The sequence below is a fragment of the Oryzias melastigma genome, linkage group LG14 (assembly GCF_002922805.2).
Source record: "Oryzias melastigma strain HK-1 linkage group LG14, ASM292280v2, whole genome shotgun sequence".
NCBI lineage: Eukaryota > Metazoa > Chordata > Actinopteri > Beloniformes > Adrianichthyidae > Oryzias > Oryzias melastigma.
The window spans coordinates 28,114,406-28,128,756 of record NC_050525.1 but is presented as its reverse complement, the minus strand read 5'-3'; the positions used below and the strand labels follow the sequence as shown (position 1 = coordinate 28,128,756).

General features: G+C 41.3%; 1 protein-coding gene across 3 annotated transcripts in view; it reads left to right on the top strand.

Annotated features, from left to right (window-relative positions):
* The window catches only part of tmem132e (transmembrane protein 132E), a 509,296-nt gene that overhangs the window by 338,486 nt on the left and 156,459 nt on the right, over positions 1–14,351 (top strand). Inside the window, exons 1-2 of one of the 3 annotated variants that reach the window (XM_024263988.2) lie at positions 7,467–7,718; positions 10,151–11,090. In XM_024263988.2, the coding sequence (XP_024119756.1) occupies positions 10,207–11,090 (884 nt within the window). In that variant the 5' untranslated portion in view covers positions 7,467–7,718; positions 10,151–10,206. Of the gene's footprint in view, positions 1–7,466; positions 7,719–9,277; positions 9,932–10,150; positions 11,091–14,351 lie in introns of those variants that run through there. The other 2 variants (XM_024263973.2, XM_024263983.2) reach the window with 2 other exon arrangements.

Sequence of the window (14,351 nt, the reverse complement as noted above, 5' to 3'; positions counted from 1 at the left end):
TGAGTAAAACTCTGGGTATCATGAATGGACAAGGCTATATTTTAAATAAATGTAAATGTTTATTCCTAGAAGATAAAGAAATCTTAAACTATATTAGAATGGAGATGCTCAGATATAAAAAATTTAAATAAAATGATATTTTTAACGCATCAATTAAAGGATGAACTTCAATGAAGAAGAAACAGCTTGAAGATTTTTGAACCTATAAAGCTGAAAAACTAGATAAAAGACACCAACATCCACAGAAAACTTAACATAATTTTAAAATAAATAAAGTTAAGAGATACTATCTTCATAAAACAAAAATAAATGTTGTCCTCCCCCTCGGGTTATCACATGTTTAGGAATGATATGAAATGGCTTCTGGGTATTTTTTTTTTACATTTAAATTTTGCAGCTTGGATTGTGAAGATATAAATCTTTTTGGAGGAAAAAAAGGATAAGAATGACCCGGCCAAATCCACTGTGTCTGGTAAAACATCGTAAAAAAAGATCATGACGGTAATCCCTCAGTTTACCTCGTCTGTCACCGAGCAGAGAGGTTTGGGGAAAACAACATTTCTATTTAGTCTTAAAATAATAACGTTCTGTTAATAAAGTCAGACTACACTGGATTTTTATAGGGACAGTTTTATTTGAAACCCAAGTAAAGCAAATTGGAAAAACAGTTGGCCAAAAAAATGTAAAATGTCCCAAACTTTTTTCTTTTCCAAGATGATCTTAATTATTTTCAGCTTCAAATGTTTCATTTTTTAGGTTTGAAAACGCAAAAGTTCAGTTTCAACTCTTTTTTTTGTTTGTTTTCAAATCTAAACATTTTTGTTTCAAAGCTTTAGGCCTCTGTGTGGCGTGTTGGGGCGGGGCTAACATAAAAGACCAACCAATCAATAACTTTAGTCCCGGTGCGTTCACTGACTCTCAGAACTGTGATGATTACAGTCAGAAAATGGCTGTTCAGTCTGTACTGTCATAGTCTGAAGTTGTCCCAAGAGGGGTGTAAAAAAAAGAGTTTTATTGCGTCCAAACCGTGCGTCCAAAACGCTGTTCTAAGCGCCATCTTATTGCAAGAGAATCTGGCTACAGAGAAAAGATTTTGCTGCCCAAAACTTAATAGCCGGAAGTCCCTCCTTCCCCTGCTGGAGCCGGCCGCGACAAAAATATCTTTTTAAGCGTTCGACCTTTTTTTATCTCTTTTATGGACCCTTTTTTACTGTTTTTTTCATTGTGACATTCTGTGTCACAGAGAAAAAAAACAGCGTTTCACGGCTCTGATCAGCTGATTTATGGAGAAAAAAAACAGAGTTAATTCACATTCAAAAGCGTAAAAGCTGATAGCTTTTTAAAAATATAATAGATAGATTTTTAAAATATAATTTTAAAAGGGTTTCCTAAAGTGTACGAAATTTCTGCTTATCAAGCGGCTAAAGTTTCGATTTCCACTTCTGGCTACAGGTTGATCCTGACGCCATCGTGTGTGTGATCAGAGGCCCCTCTCTTATTGTGTTAAATACAGACATCGAAAACGTCTTCTGATATTTTCAAATTAGAAAACAACAAAAAAAGATTTAAAACTGTAAAATCTTTGGAAATGGAAAATTTCAGTTTTGAAACCTGAAAAACAGAACATTTGAAGCACCTGTATATAAGCCGCACCTGCTCAATTAAAAAAATAAAAATAAAAATAAAAAGAAATACAAGCTGCACCGGACTGTAAGCCACAAATATCTATGTTGAAAAATGTGATATTTACTGCATGTAGAGAACAATTTTGTATTTTGAATGTACATGTCTGTACCTGCCGTCTCCAGCGTCTCAGCATAGATGAATTGATGCTAAGCTTGTGTAGAGCAGTGCGGTTTCCTTCCTAGATAGCAAGCTCCATGGCCTTCAACTTAAAATGTGAACCACACAAACTTCTTTGCGGGATTTCCATGAGAAAGAGGAGAAGGTTTGAAAATAATTACCAGGTAGTAATTTGTCATGAGTGTTCTATCTGCTAAAGAAAAAGTAGCATTGGCTATTCTGATTTACATAGATTTTTTTGTCTCTTGTTTTTGATTCTATTTCCGGTTAGAGCTCCCCTAACAATGGAAGAAAAATCCACAGAATAGCCGCACCTTTGTATAAGCCGCATGGTTCAAAACCTAGGGAAAAAGTAACTGCTTATAGTCCAGAAAATACGGTAATTAAGTTTATTTTAGAACAGCTTGAAGTTTTTTTGGCCAAACACCAATATTTTTTAAAAATGTATTTTATTTGGGTTTTAAATAATATTGGCCCCAATGTTGCTCCATAGATTTTAAGCTATTTTTTCAGAAGCAGGAGTTGCTAAAAGTTTATTCTCTCTAGATTGTTGTAAAATTTTCAAAGTTTTAACAGCTTAAGTGTAGATTTAGGACTCCAGTGAAAGTCTCTTCCAGTGATTCTGCCCCTAACAGATTGTCTGCTGGTCCGGTTCATTTCAATATCAAGCAGCTTCAACATCTCACTTCCTGCTCCAGATGAGTCGCTCTCCACGGGTCAGGCGGCCCTAATGACTGCGGAATGGTTGGATTTGGCCGGCGTTGGCCCGGTCGGAAGACCTTTTTGTCACCGTTTCCAGTGACATCTCCAAACCCGACCTTTTCGACGCGCTCGTGGAACCGCCTCTCAGTGATTGGCTCTCATCCAGGAAGCCCTTTGAGGAGCAGAGGATTCACAGGAAGACAGATTTTCACAAAGTCCACTCAGCGTGATTGATTTCACGTTCAGTTCATTCATCATTCCAGCGTTCGCCTCTGTCATTGTCTCGGGACGCAGCGACAGTCGCTTCAGTCTTTTAATCTGGTGTCAGTTCAAACAAAGCCGACCGGTGACCACTTCCCCTCCTTTCAGGAGTTTCTACGGTTACTGAAGGATAGTGAAGCTCCAAAATGAATAAAGTTCCTCTTTCTTTGAATGTTAGCAGTCTGAACTCGATCACTTGTGTTCACTAAAATGGTAAAGTGAAAGCATGAAAAAGTTTCCTTTTGGGTTTTAGGTTTTCTTAAACTTACAACATTATTCATTTGAAATAACAAATGTTATTTATTTTTTCTGTTGATGCCATTTCATGTCTGATAACATATCTGACATTGACAATTGCCCTAACGGGTAAACTGACTATCTAGAGGCAAAAACTGGTTGGATGGAATATCAAGGTCGAACACCACTTGGGGATCCTGTAAGTAAACATTAATGCACATTTTTCCTATGAGCGTTCTGCATCTACAAAGATGGATCATTGGTTGACAAACAACAGAAATGTTTGAGAAAGAAAACACATTATTTTCCAATTATTGTTGTTTGGAGCTTTTAAAGACACACTTCAATAGAAATCATGTTTTTTAACATGAGGTATTTTTCTCTTGATGGAGAACATTTATAAAGAAAATGTGTCTTAAAACGGCATTTCTGCAATTCAAGTTTTGAATCAGGAGCAGACGAAAAAAGTTTGAAAATGATTGTGACAGAAAGTATGGGGCGGGGCCACAAGCTCCCTGCTCTGAGCTCTCAGAAATAGGGAGGGGAAAGGGGGCGGGGTTGCTCCTGGCCACCGGTCCCGCCCACAACTTGAATTTCTAATGAACTCCTGCCGCTCTGCAGAAACTATGTCCTAAAAAGTGACACAGATTTTTGGATTTTTGCAAAAAAAAGCAAAATCATAATTAAAAACCACTGGGAACGCTTTGATTGGTTAATTTTACAGTTACATGTCATAATGAATGTTCTGGCCTTACCAAACAAATATATATTGCCACTATATTAAGAAATATATCTTAATATGTCAGTCATTTACCCATATATTTTTGAATATGTTGCAATATATGGATGGTCAACCTATTTTTAATATACATTATATAGCATATTTCAGTATATATCACAATATAAAGATTGAGATATTTCAATATATAAAAATGGTAATAGTTGGAGTATTTCAATATACTGATAAATATTGCTTCCATATATGGAATATATTCTGAATATTTAGTACTCCATATATTGAGAAACGTTGTTGATTGTTGAACGTTAGCTTGTTTTTATGCAACGTAGCTAAAACTCCAGACATTAGAAACTCAAATATGTTCCAGTCCGACTCACCGTGTAATCAGGAGTCATTAGAAACTGGTGATTTGATTGGTTAAATGTCGGTGTACCTGCGATGAGAGGTAACGCCGTGTTTACGTGGGGATCCTGCGCTGCAGAGCTGCACTCGTCTTGTGTGAGTGGAGAGGCAGCATTCGACCACTCCAAAGCATATCAGTGCAGCGAGGCTGCCCGAGAGAGGAGGGGGTGGTGGTGGGGGGTACCTATCGATATGGAAAGCCTCGGCGCGGGAACATTAGTGATGCTGTAAGGATGCTCCATGTCTCTCTAAAGCTCCTCTACATTTTTTCTGACCTTTTACTTGAAGAGTTTATGCACTTCTCTTTGTGAAGATCAAATGCCTGCCCCGCTCATAACACCCACTCCATACACCCCCCTTCACTCTGCTTTCATGTTTGACAGCCCTTACTCACACAGTCAAGAGTTTTATTAAATCTGTTTTATTTTCAATAACACAAAATTATTGAACTTTTTTGGAACATAATGTTTCTGCTGAAACGCCTGTTTCCTGCATCACACTGCAGCAGTTTTGTTGGCTCTAAAAAGACTCTTGTTGCACAGAAGTGTTGTCGCTCTGCCTAAAAGTGACCCGGAGTCCTAATTAATTGACACTGAATAAAATAATTTGATGAGAAAATTGGCCTTTGACCGGGAGCCCCCTCTTTAAGCGCACGTGCAGCAGATGTTTCCCGTAATAGGAGCACAACAGGAAGTGAATTCAATTCAATTTGGCCCGAGGTCTAATGGGAGTCAAGTGGAAGAAGGAGGTAGGGTTTCACAATGGGGGCCCATCTGTGTCCGCGCTCCTCTCAAAGCCGCCGACCCGCTGATGTTGTTACACTGAAACCAGACAAGCACGCCCTGATGCATCATGGGCTGTTATCACCTTCTCAGATGATGCCACAGGGCCTCCGGGGCGAGGAGGGCGAGGAGGGCGAGGAGGGCGAGGAGCGCGAGGAGCGGGGCTGGGATTTGTTTTGCTTGATTGCATTGGATGTATGATTGTCGCTGCACAGTTTCATTACATTTGAAAAGGATTAGGAGGTTCTTGGCGAGCAGTCAGGTGACCTTCAGGCCTCACATGGGTGTATCAGTGTCACGGCGAGCTCTGTGGGCTGTTCCTGGAAGTGAAAACATTGTGTTTTTGCTCCAGTCCATGCACAGATACAATCGCTGCAGTGTTTCAATGCCCCCCCCCGCGGTATGTAAAACATTTTGATGTCTCATCCATTGAGATAGTAAAGTTTCAACTTCTGTAACTACTAGTATTAATACTTCTAGTGTTTCCACCTTTATTTAAACAATTAGCTGTGCAAAGTTGACTGTAACTAACCTAAAACTATCTAACTAAAATTGGGAAAAGACGGGGCTGGATTGACCACACCCTGAGAAAACCGACATCCAGCATCAACCGTCAGGCCGTGACCAGGATCAACATGGCAACTGGAAAGTAAGGAAGACCTGGAAGGACTGGAGGCGGACTTCAATCAGATCTGTTCAGCCTGGAGGGAGGAAGAAAGGATCGCCCAGGTCAGAAAACGATGGCGGGAAGATGATGATGGTCAACGCCCAACCAGGGAGACACGCCCCAATCAAATGACCAGACAAGCAGATAACTAACCAACCAAGAAATCAAGCAACCAACTAACTAACAACTAACAACCTGTAAAGGCAGCGGGAATAAGACTTTAACTTTAGGTCAAAATGACTGACATTTTTTCCTTGATGACTTAAGATGATTCTGAATGGAAGTCACTTGCATTTTCAGGGAAATATAGTTTAAAATAGTTTGTCATGAATGTTGGGTGAATAATAGTGTTCAACCAAATGGCAATGTTACACTGACATTCAAAGAAACTCTCAGTGGGAAAAAAAGGTTGAAAAACAAAGAATACCTTCCTGGAACCAGAAAAATAAACGCTCTGGATCTGAAATGTGTTTTCTGGGAAAAACTTGAGCTGTAAAGTGAAAAGATTGACACCAGAAATAAATGTAAAAGGACTGAATTAAAGCTACACTGGTTGGAAACGGTTCATCAGCTAAATTACAAACTGATGATGCAGCAAGAGCATCAGATATTTGTTGATTCTGCAAACTGGTGAAGTCAGCGCGCTCTTTGGAGTCAGATTCAGCAAAAAAAAAGACAGGATTCTCCCCGAGAATGGCGGCGGTGGCGAGCTGGGAGGCGTTTTTTTGTTGTGACCTGCGGCAGGTGCTCAGGCACGTCCTTGCTCCCGCTGCCACCTCACCGCTGGCTGCAAAAACATCAACAGTCTGTGGGAAAAGACGGGGCAGGTGTTGGGATTCAGGCTTCGTCTGCGCTCAAGGCCACTGCTGCTGAAGCTATTTACTGTTTAAACACGGCGGTGAAATCCTTTAGACGCTTTACTTTGATAGTGGAGCTGGATCTTTGTATTGGAAGCACATCCTCCATCCTTTCCTGAGGCCAGGATTAGCAGCAGAGTCTCACAGTTTTGTTAAGTTGTTGTGCGATTTAGAGAACATGTGGCAGTGGGGGAGATTTGTGTGGTGGGTTCTGGACCGGGAGCATTTATGTCATGTGTCAAAGTCAAGGCCCAGGGGCCGGATCTGGCCCTCCAGGTAATACTATAAGGCCCTCCAGATCATTTTATTTTATTGTTATTAATGTCCCGATGTTATCTTATTTCTAACTTGTCGAGTTTTGATAAAATATATTTTTATGGAGGGTAAAATATTGAAAGTTATTTAAGGTTTAAGTTGATTCATTCTGGAATAATATTACTGCCTTTTTATTATTCATTATTATGTTAAAAGTTATGGTTTTAAAGTTGGAAAAATTGGAATTCTGCTAGCTTTTTGGAATATTTTGGCATTTACTAAGATTTTTTTAGGCTATTTTGGAGTTTAGCTAATATTTCAGCTACATGCTAGCTGTTTTAGCTAATTTAGGCTTTCTTGTTAGAGAGGTCCTACCATGAAAATTCTACTTTTTGAGGTTTTAAATGCATTTTACTGTTCATTCCTCACTATAAAGAACCCCAAAACGTTCATGCATTAAAGAGAAATCCTTTAAAAACTTGCACTGTCTGCAGCAACCCCTCAAAAACCCATGAAAACGAGCGGTTGGAAACGTGCTGATGTAAGATTGATGCCAACAGCTCCCTCCAGGAAGAGTCTGCTATGACAGCTCCGCCCCCAGACTAAACCAACAATGTATCTATCCCCTTATCCACTGATGATCAGCGAAAAAACTGTCATTTTAGATGCAGAATACTGTATATCTTCCAAATGTGTCCTGTCTCCAATAAATTCAAGCTCAAAATGTTTTTGCTACTTTATACAAGCGGCGCCCTTTAAGATCCCCCCCACACCACCCCGGTCGGCACACCCATAAAGAAGCCGCGTGTGTGTGTTGTGGAGAAGTGAAGGGATGGCCAGGCCAACTAAATGCAGATATGTTGTATGTGCATCCCTCTAAGAAGAAGGTTGGATTATTTTCATGAGAGAAATGCCGGCATACTGCCACAGACTCTAGGATGACGTCATCGAATGGATTCCAGCCACACGCAGCGGCAGGCGGAGCTTCAGGAATCGAGCCGTTTTACTTCCGGGTAGAGAAAAACTCACGAAATATAAATAATAGTTCATAAATAATTCATTTTTCGTGGTCCAAAGGTAATATATGATCTTATATAGAGATATAGTTCACTCTGATAGGCTTAAGAAAATAATGGTCTGGCCCCTTTAAGTTTTTTTAGGCTGTTTGTAGTAAGGCTAATATTTACACGCTAGTGGTTTTTGTCAAATTTAGGCTCTTTTCAGTTTTTAAGGGTATTTTGAAGTTTAGCTATTTTTTCAGCTGCATGCTAGCTGTTTTGGCTAACCTGAGGTTTTTCTGTTGTTGTTTTTATTTATTTATTTATTTATTTTTATCTGCCTTCAGCTTCAGCGTTTATGACTGAAGCTTTGCCCTTAGTTGGATTTTTAGGCTATTTTGGAGTTTAGCCAATACTTCAGCTACATGCTAGCTGTTTTGGCTAATCTATGTTTTTTTCAGTTTTTTTTAAGGTATTTTGAAGGTTGGCTAGTTTTTCAGCTACAGGCTTGCTGTTTTGGCTAACCTAAAGTTTTTTATGCTAATTATGCATTTAGCTATTTTAGCTGGCAGCCAACTTTAGCGTTTTTAGGTATCAGCTACAGTGTTTTTAGCAGTCAGCTTCAGTGTCTTTAAATATTACCTACAGCATTTTCTGCTATCAACTTCAGTGTTATTAGCAATCAATTTCAGCATCTTCAGCGCCCACATTCAGCTTACAGCATAAAAAAAAAAAGTTTAAAGTTTGAACGCAGTTTTCAACTCAAAAATACACATTGAAAACTTGAAGGAATTATTGAAAATTTGAAAAAAGTAAAATTGAACATTAAAAAAATATATATTGAAAACTTGAAAGAATAATGTAAATTTGAAGCTTAAAAAAAAAAGTGTTACCAAATCCAAAAATGTTTATTTGTACTTGCCTCTTCTGTTTCTCCCTCTTTGGTTTCAGTTCTCTGTTTTTAGCTTCAATTCAGAGTTTTTGTGTTTTCGGTGCTGAACTGATCCTAATTCTACATGGGGGCGGGGCGTTGAGCTCATTGGCTTTTCTTTTTTTATTTTTCAAGTTTCAAATGTACTTTTTTTTTTAAATGTTTACTATTTTTTTTAAGTTTTCACTATTCTTTTTTCAAATGTTCAATAATTCCTTTAAGTTTTTAATATGTATTTTCGAGTTTAAAACTGCTTTCAAATTTTCTCATTTTTCTCATCCCTGTTTTTCACATTTTCAGTCTTTTTTTCGTTCACCTAAAGCGGATCCTGATTGGACCCCGTAAGCATTCCTGAGAGGTGGTTGCGTTCGTGGGGGGGGGTGAAGAGCGGACAGTTGCTAAGTAGCCGGCGCTGCTCATTTCAGAGAGTCGCCTCATCTTTTGTGGAGATCACACGGACACACACGTCTGCGGATTCCTCTCCTTTATGGTGGGAATTCCAGGCACATGTGAGTTGAGGGGGGGTTTAATCCCCCTCCCCCATAGATTCGTTTTCAGTCAAGCCCACCACAGGGGGGTAAAGGGGCGATCTGAGAGGGGGAGTGGGCTAATTCTTCTATAACCTTTACCTAATCCCTCCTCTTTCCCTGCATCCCTCCCTCTCTTTGCCTAAAGCCTCCCGAGCAGTGCATCCCACCCCCTCCCCTCCCCTCGCCGGCTCGCCGTCCTCCTCGCTCAGACGCCGCACTCACACAGGAGCTCGTTCACGGAGAGGATGAATGGAGCTGCAGTGTTGCTGCTCTCCACCACCACCCGGAGCTACAGCACTGATTACAGACTAGGTGTGGCAGAGATGGGGCGGCGCCACGGGCTTTGTCTCTAGTCCTGCACGGCCCACCAACCACGAGGAGGCTCGCCCCCCTCCCACACGTCTATCAGAGTGCGTCCTGGAGCCGCGCTCAGTCTGGGATCGAACGCGCCGCCGTGTGGGGCTGAGCCGCTCTGAGAGCCACGGGGGAGCGGAAAGCACAAGTTCAAGAGGCTTGAACAACACCCTGGAGCTTTGATTTTGGAATTTTTACTACTTTGCTTTGAGGAAGGATAAACAGAAGTTTGAGGATCTCTGGATGTTTGCGTGGATCTTTGAGGAGGATTTACTTTTGGGGAACATTTTCCAGATTTCAGGGATGAGATTTAGATGATAAAACCTCTTGGAATATGGGACTTTTAATCTATGATTTGAACCATAGGGACATGCAACTTCGCCTCTGTGCTCAACTTTGGGTAATTTTGATAAGTATGTCACCTTCATCCTTCTGTTGTGTGTCATCTGCTGAGGGATGTTGTTGAGTTTGTGAGAAAGTTTCCAAACGCTGCAGGTGTGTCCACACCTTCAGGTTGGATGTTGTTGGATTAGTGAGTTTGACCTTTTGGCCTCTGAACTCCTGGTTATTTGTTTGATTTTTTTTTTTTTTATGATCTGATCGATTCTTTTCTTCTTCTTCTCCCTTCTCAGCTCTCGCAGGTAAAATCTCTCCAACCAGCTCGGATTCTCTCTTCAGTTCCTCGGCGATGACGGCCAGTCCTGCGCCACCGAACGTCTACCTGCCTGCCAACTTCAAAATGTCCAACGCCCAGCTGGCGTTTTTCCTGCAGGAGGCGCAGATCCCGGGACAAACGGTTGGCAGGGGCAGCTCCCGGACTGGACATCCGCTGCAGCGCTCCGAGAGTTTTGTGGTTTTCCAGACAAAAGACCTCCCTGCCATCAACATAAGCTTCGGGCCTTTCGCCCAGGACCAAACCGTGTCCAAGGAGCTGCTCCAGCCAGCGAGCCCGCTGGACATCCCGGGCCAACTCACCGTCGGCTGGAAAGTTCGTGCTTTTATCGTCCAGCCAAGAGTTTACTCCAACAACGCCACCGTCCAGGTGTTGTTCTACATCGCCGGTCGGGACTGGGACGACTTCAAAGCCCAGGACAACCTGCCGTGCATCCGGTTGCACGCTTTCCGGGACGTCCGTGAAATTAAGACCTCGTGCCGCTTGAAAGGCAACCTGGCACAGTGTCTGGCCCAGCTGGACCTGCCCCCATCCTGGTTCAACACAAACGTGGCCCCTCTGGGCAGGAGGAAAGGCGACGGCCTGCTGGACGGCCTACCGAGCGAGACCCTCCAGGCTGAGCTGTACTACACGCTTCACGAGCCTAATCAGGAAGGGGAGTGCAGTGAGGGCTCGGGTCGCCGGGGTGGAGTGTCCAGGGAGCCTCTGTCACAGCACCCTCTGCTGCGCATCGGGAGTATCAGCCTCTACCAGGCCGGACAGGAGCAGCTGCTGGTGGACAAGCAGCTGGACAAGAACATGTTCCTGAGGCTGCCGGAGAAACCGCTGAAGCCCGGAGAGACGCTGCGGATCCTGCTCTACCTGATGCCCAACTCCACCGTGGAGCAGTTCACGCTCAGGTAAGACCACCTCCCGGCGTCACTGCCGAGCCATCCTTATCCCAATCTGAATCATTGCTCTCACATGTCCAGAAAACGCTCCTCTAAATGCTGCAATCCTAATATTAAAAATAGCCAACATTCCTTTAAGCCAAAGAGCCGAATCACCTTTTAAGTTCATTATACTTCTAACGAGACAGTTGAAGACTTAATCACGTATTTCATCCTCCTCATTAACTTTTCCTTCTCTGAGTCAAGTGATGCTCCTTTAGCAATTAAAGGCAGGTGAGATAAAGAGCAAAGGAGGAGGTTAAAGAGCAGCAGCTCTCTCAGATTTATCCTAGAAAAGCTTTGTAGCTCAAGTTTCTCTGATGTGAATACTTTACAGCAAACTACTCCAGTACATGAAGATCTCTTTTACGTCAAGGTCAATCTGCAGACATGAACGAAGCCACTCAAACACAAACACCTTTGTGACGTCAGCAACACTGAACTGCTCAACTTTGATCAGATCCAGAGTAGAACCTTCAGAAGTACAACCCCCAGAAGTAGAACCCCCAGAAGTAGAACCTCGAGAAGTATAACCTTCAGACGTACAACCGTCAAAAGTACAACCTTCAAAAGTAGAACCTTCAGAAGTAGAACCTCCAGAACTAGAATCTCCAAAGGTAGGACCTCCAGGAGTCAAACCTCTAAAAGTAGAACCTTCAGAAGTAGAACTCTTTTAAGTGGAACCTTGAGAAGTAGAACCTCCAGAAGTAGAACGTTCAAAAGTAGAGATTTCACAAGTAGAACCTCCAAGAGTAGAATCTCCAAAAGTAGAACCTCCAATAGTCAAACCTCCAGGAGTAGAACCTTCGAAACCGAAACCTCCACAAGCAGAACTTGCATAAGTAGAACTTACAGGAGTAGAACCTTCAGAAGTAGAACCTCCACAAGTAGAACTTGCACAAGTAGTCTGAAATGGAAAACGTAATAAACTTTAGAAGGACGTGTTTGGCATCATTGTTTACCATCGTCCTGTCGTGGTTGTGGTGGCGGCATTTGCTGCGTCACAACTTACCTTCTCAGACTTGAAGAATAGTTTGAAAAGCAAAAATGAGCAGAAGACTTTCTGTGTTGTTAGTTTATAATGAACTTCAGCTAGTCCCCATGCTCACTGTGTAAACATTCATTTCAATGAACTGGTGTTACATAAAGCCTTCATCCACCTAAAGGCTTTTTTCTTTACATCTCAATGTTTTACATGGTCATTTTTATCCATTTTCATTAAAAATTAATCACTTAAGATGCTTTAATTACTCTTTTGGAGTGATACCAGCCCCTGTCAGTCGCTTTTGCATTAAAATGCATTACAATATATTACAATGAATAAATATTGGTTTTGCAAAAGCATTAAATGAGATTATGGCTGAAGGAATCTCTGAGAGGACATAATAGCTTATACAGCAAGTGTCCATACAGTGTCCCACTAATAGGCATCCATTAGAGGTCATCAATTGGCTCTGTGTTTCTACGTTTTCTTGGCAGACTTCTTTATGACCTTGCTCAGAAGCTCAGCCTTTCTGTCGTCTCTTTCTGTTTCCAAACTTTGGTTGCCTGTGTTTGCATCCTCCGACATCGGAGTCTTTTCTCAGAGGAGCTGTTCAGCGGAATATTTGACGTTGGTAAATTTGTGAGTTTGACTGTTGGCTCGAAAAAAAGCTGCTGAGGGAACGGGGGGGCTCGGCTGGCTGAGCCTGCTTGTGTAGACACTGTTTAAGGTCAAAGAATAAATGGTTGTTTGCTCTCACGAAGCTGGGGGAAAGCAAGTTTTCTTTGTCTTAAGAAAAGAAAGGCTTCAAAAAGAAAAAGAAACAGCAGGACTCCTTTATCAAATGACGGAGAAATAATGATGAAACGCTTTGAAATTACTAAAGCTGTCATTTGTTTTTGCAGAGTATTAATTAGGCCTCATTTTTCATCCACAGGCTTTTTAAAACCAGATAAGACTGTTTTGTTTTATCCTCTGGTTCTGACATTTTTGGCGGTTTTTATTTTTTTTAAATAAAAACTAACAACTGCAGACCCAACAAGAGCCGATGACACTAACGAAAAAATTATAATGTTTTAAACACTACAAAGCACAGACTTTACTTCCGGCTCCAACAAATTGAAGTCAATTTAGTTGACATTTTTCTCAACATGGATGTCGCCATGTTGGAACCAAAAATTGTCGATAGGCAGTGATTGGTCAGATTTGTTTGAGTCATCATCTCTATGGAAACCACTCTAACCAATCAGTATGTTTGTCAAACGAACATTTTGAACGTTGGAGATGGAGGCCAGCAGGCTCCACCTACTTTTATCAAGGCGTCTGATTGGTCAGTTTATAATGAAGAAAAAATCTGCAAATTATCAAGATGTTAAAGAAGATATCAGAACAGGAGAGATTATTCTGACTGATAGAGTGACTCAGAAACAGCTGTTTATTTCACTATGGAAGTCTATGGGATTTTGGCTTCTTGGAACGCCAGGTGGTATAGTATAGTATAGTTGTACTTATACTTAAGTATAAGTATAGCATGTCTACTACAAACCATGTACATTTAGCATAGGTGGTATACTACTTATTTATACTCAATTGGAACATAATGAGTTTAAAACAAATAGTATAATAAGTATACTGGCTCACGTCCAATACAACCTAAGTATACTTGTAGTACTCTTAAATAGACTACTTTTGCTAAGGTTAAGCCCCACCCACCTTACAAACGCAGCAGAAAAGTCTAGGTCAACCACATTTATTAACTAATTTAATGTAGTGTGTCTGGGTCTCAGCATGAGTCAAACTTTTTACTTAAGTGATAATATTTCGAAGTATTTGGTCGTGTATAATTTATGAAGACAATCAGGTTCTGCAATACTGAGATGGAATCATCAGGAGGAAAAAGGAACATCAAACGGGACAAAGATTTATTTCAGAGCTGGAGATGCTTCTTGAAAAGCAAACGTCAAACCTTTGGGATGATTTTTTTTCTTTTAATAAATTCAGTAGTACTTGGTGTTTTTCATGAAATGAGCTCCTGGGGGGGCTGTATGTAGAATTCATAATTCATTGCTTTAGAGTTCATTTGAGCATCCAGAGTGTGTAAACACGCTCAGCGCTCTCTGTTCCAGTTTAAACGCTTTTCATTTTCAGCAAACATTAGCTGATGTCAGTCACCGTGTTATTAGGGGCCGTTTGCTTGACGGGCCTTCAGACTTCCAGAGAGGAACGCCTTTATCTCAGATCTAGTTTGG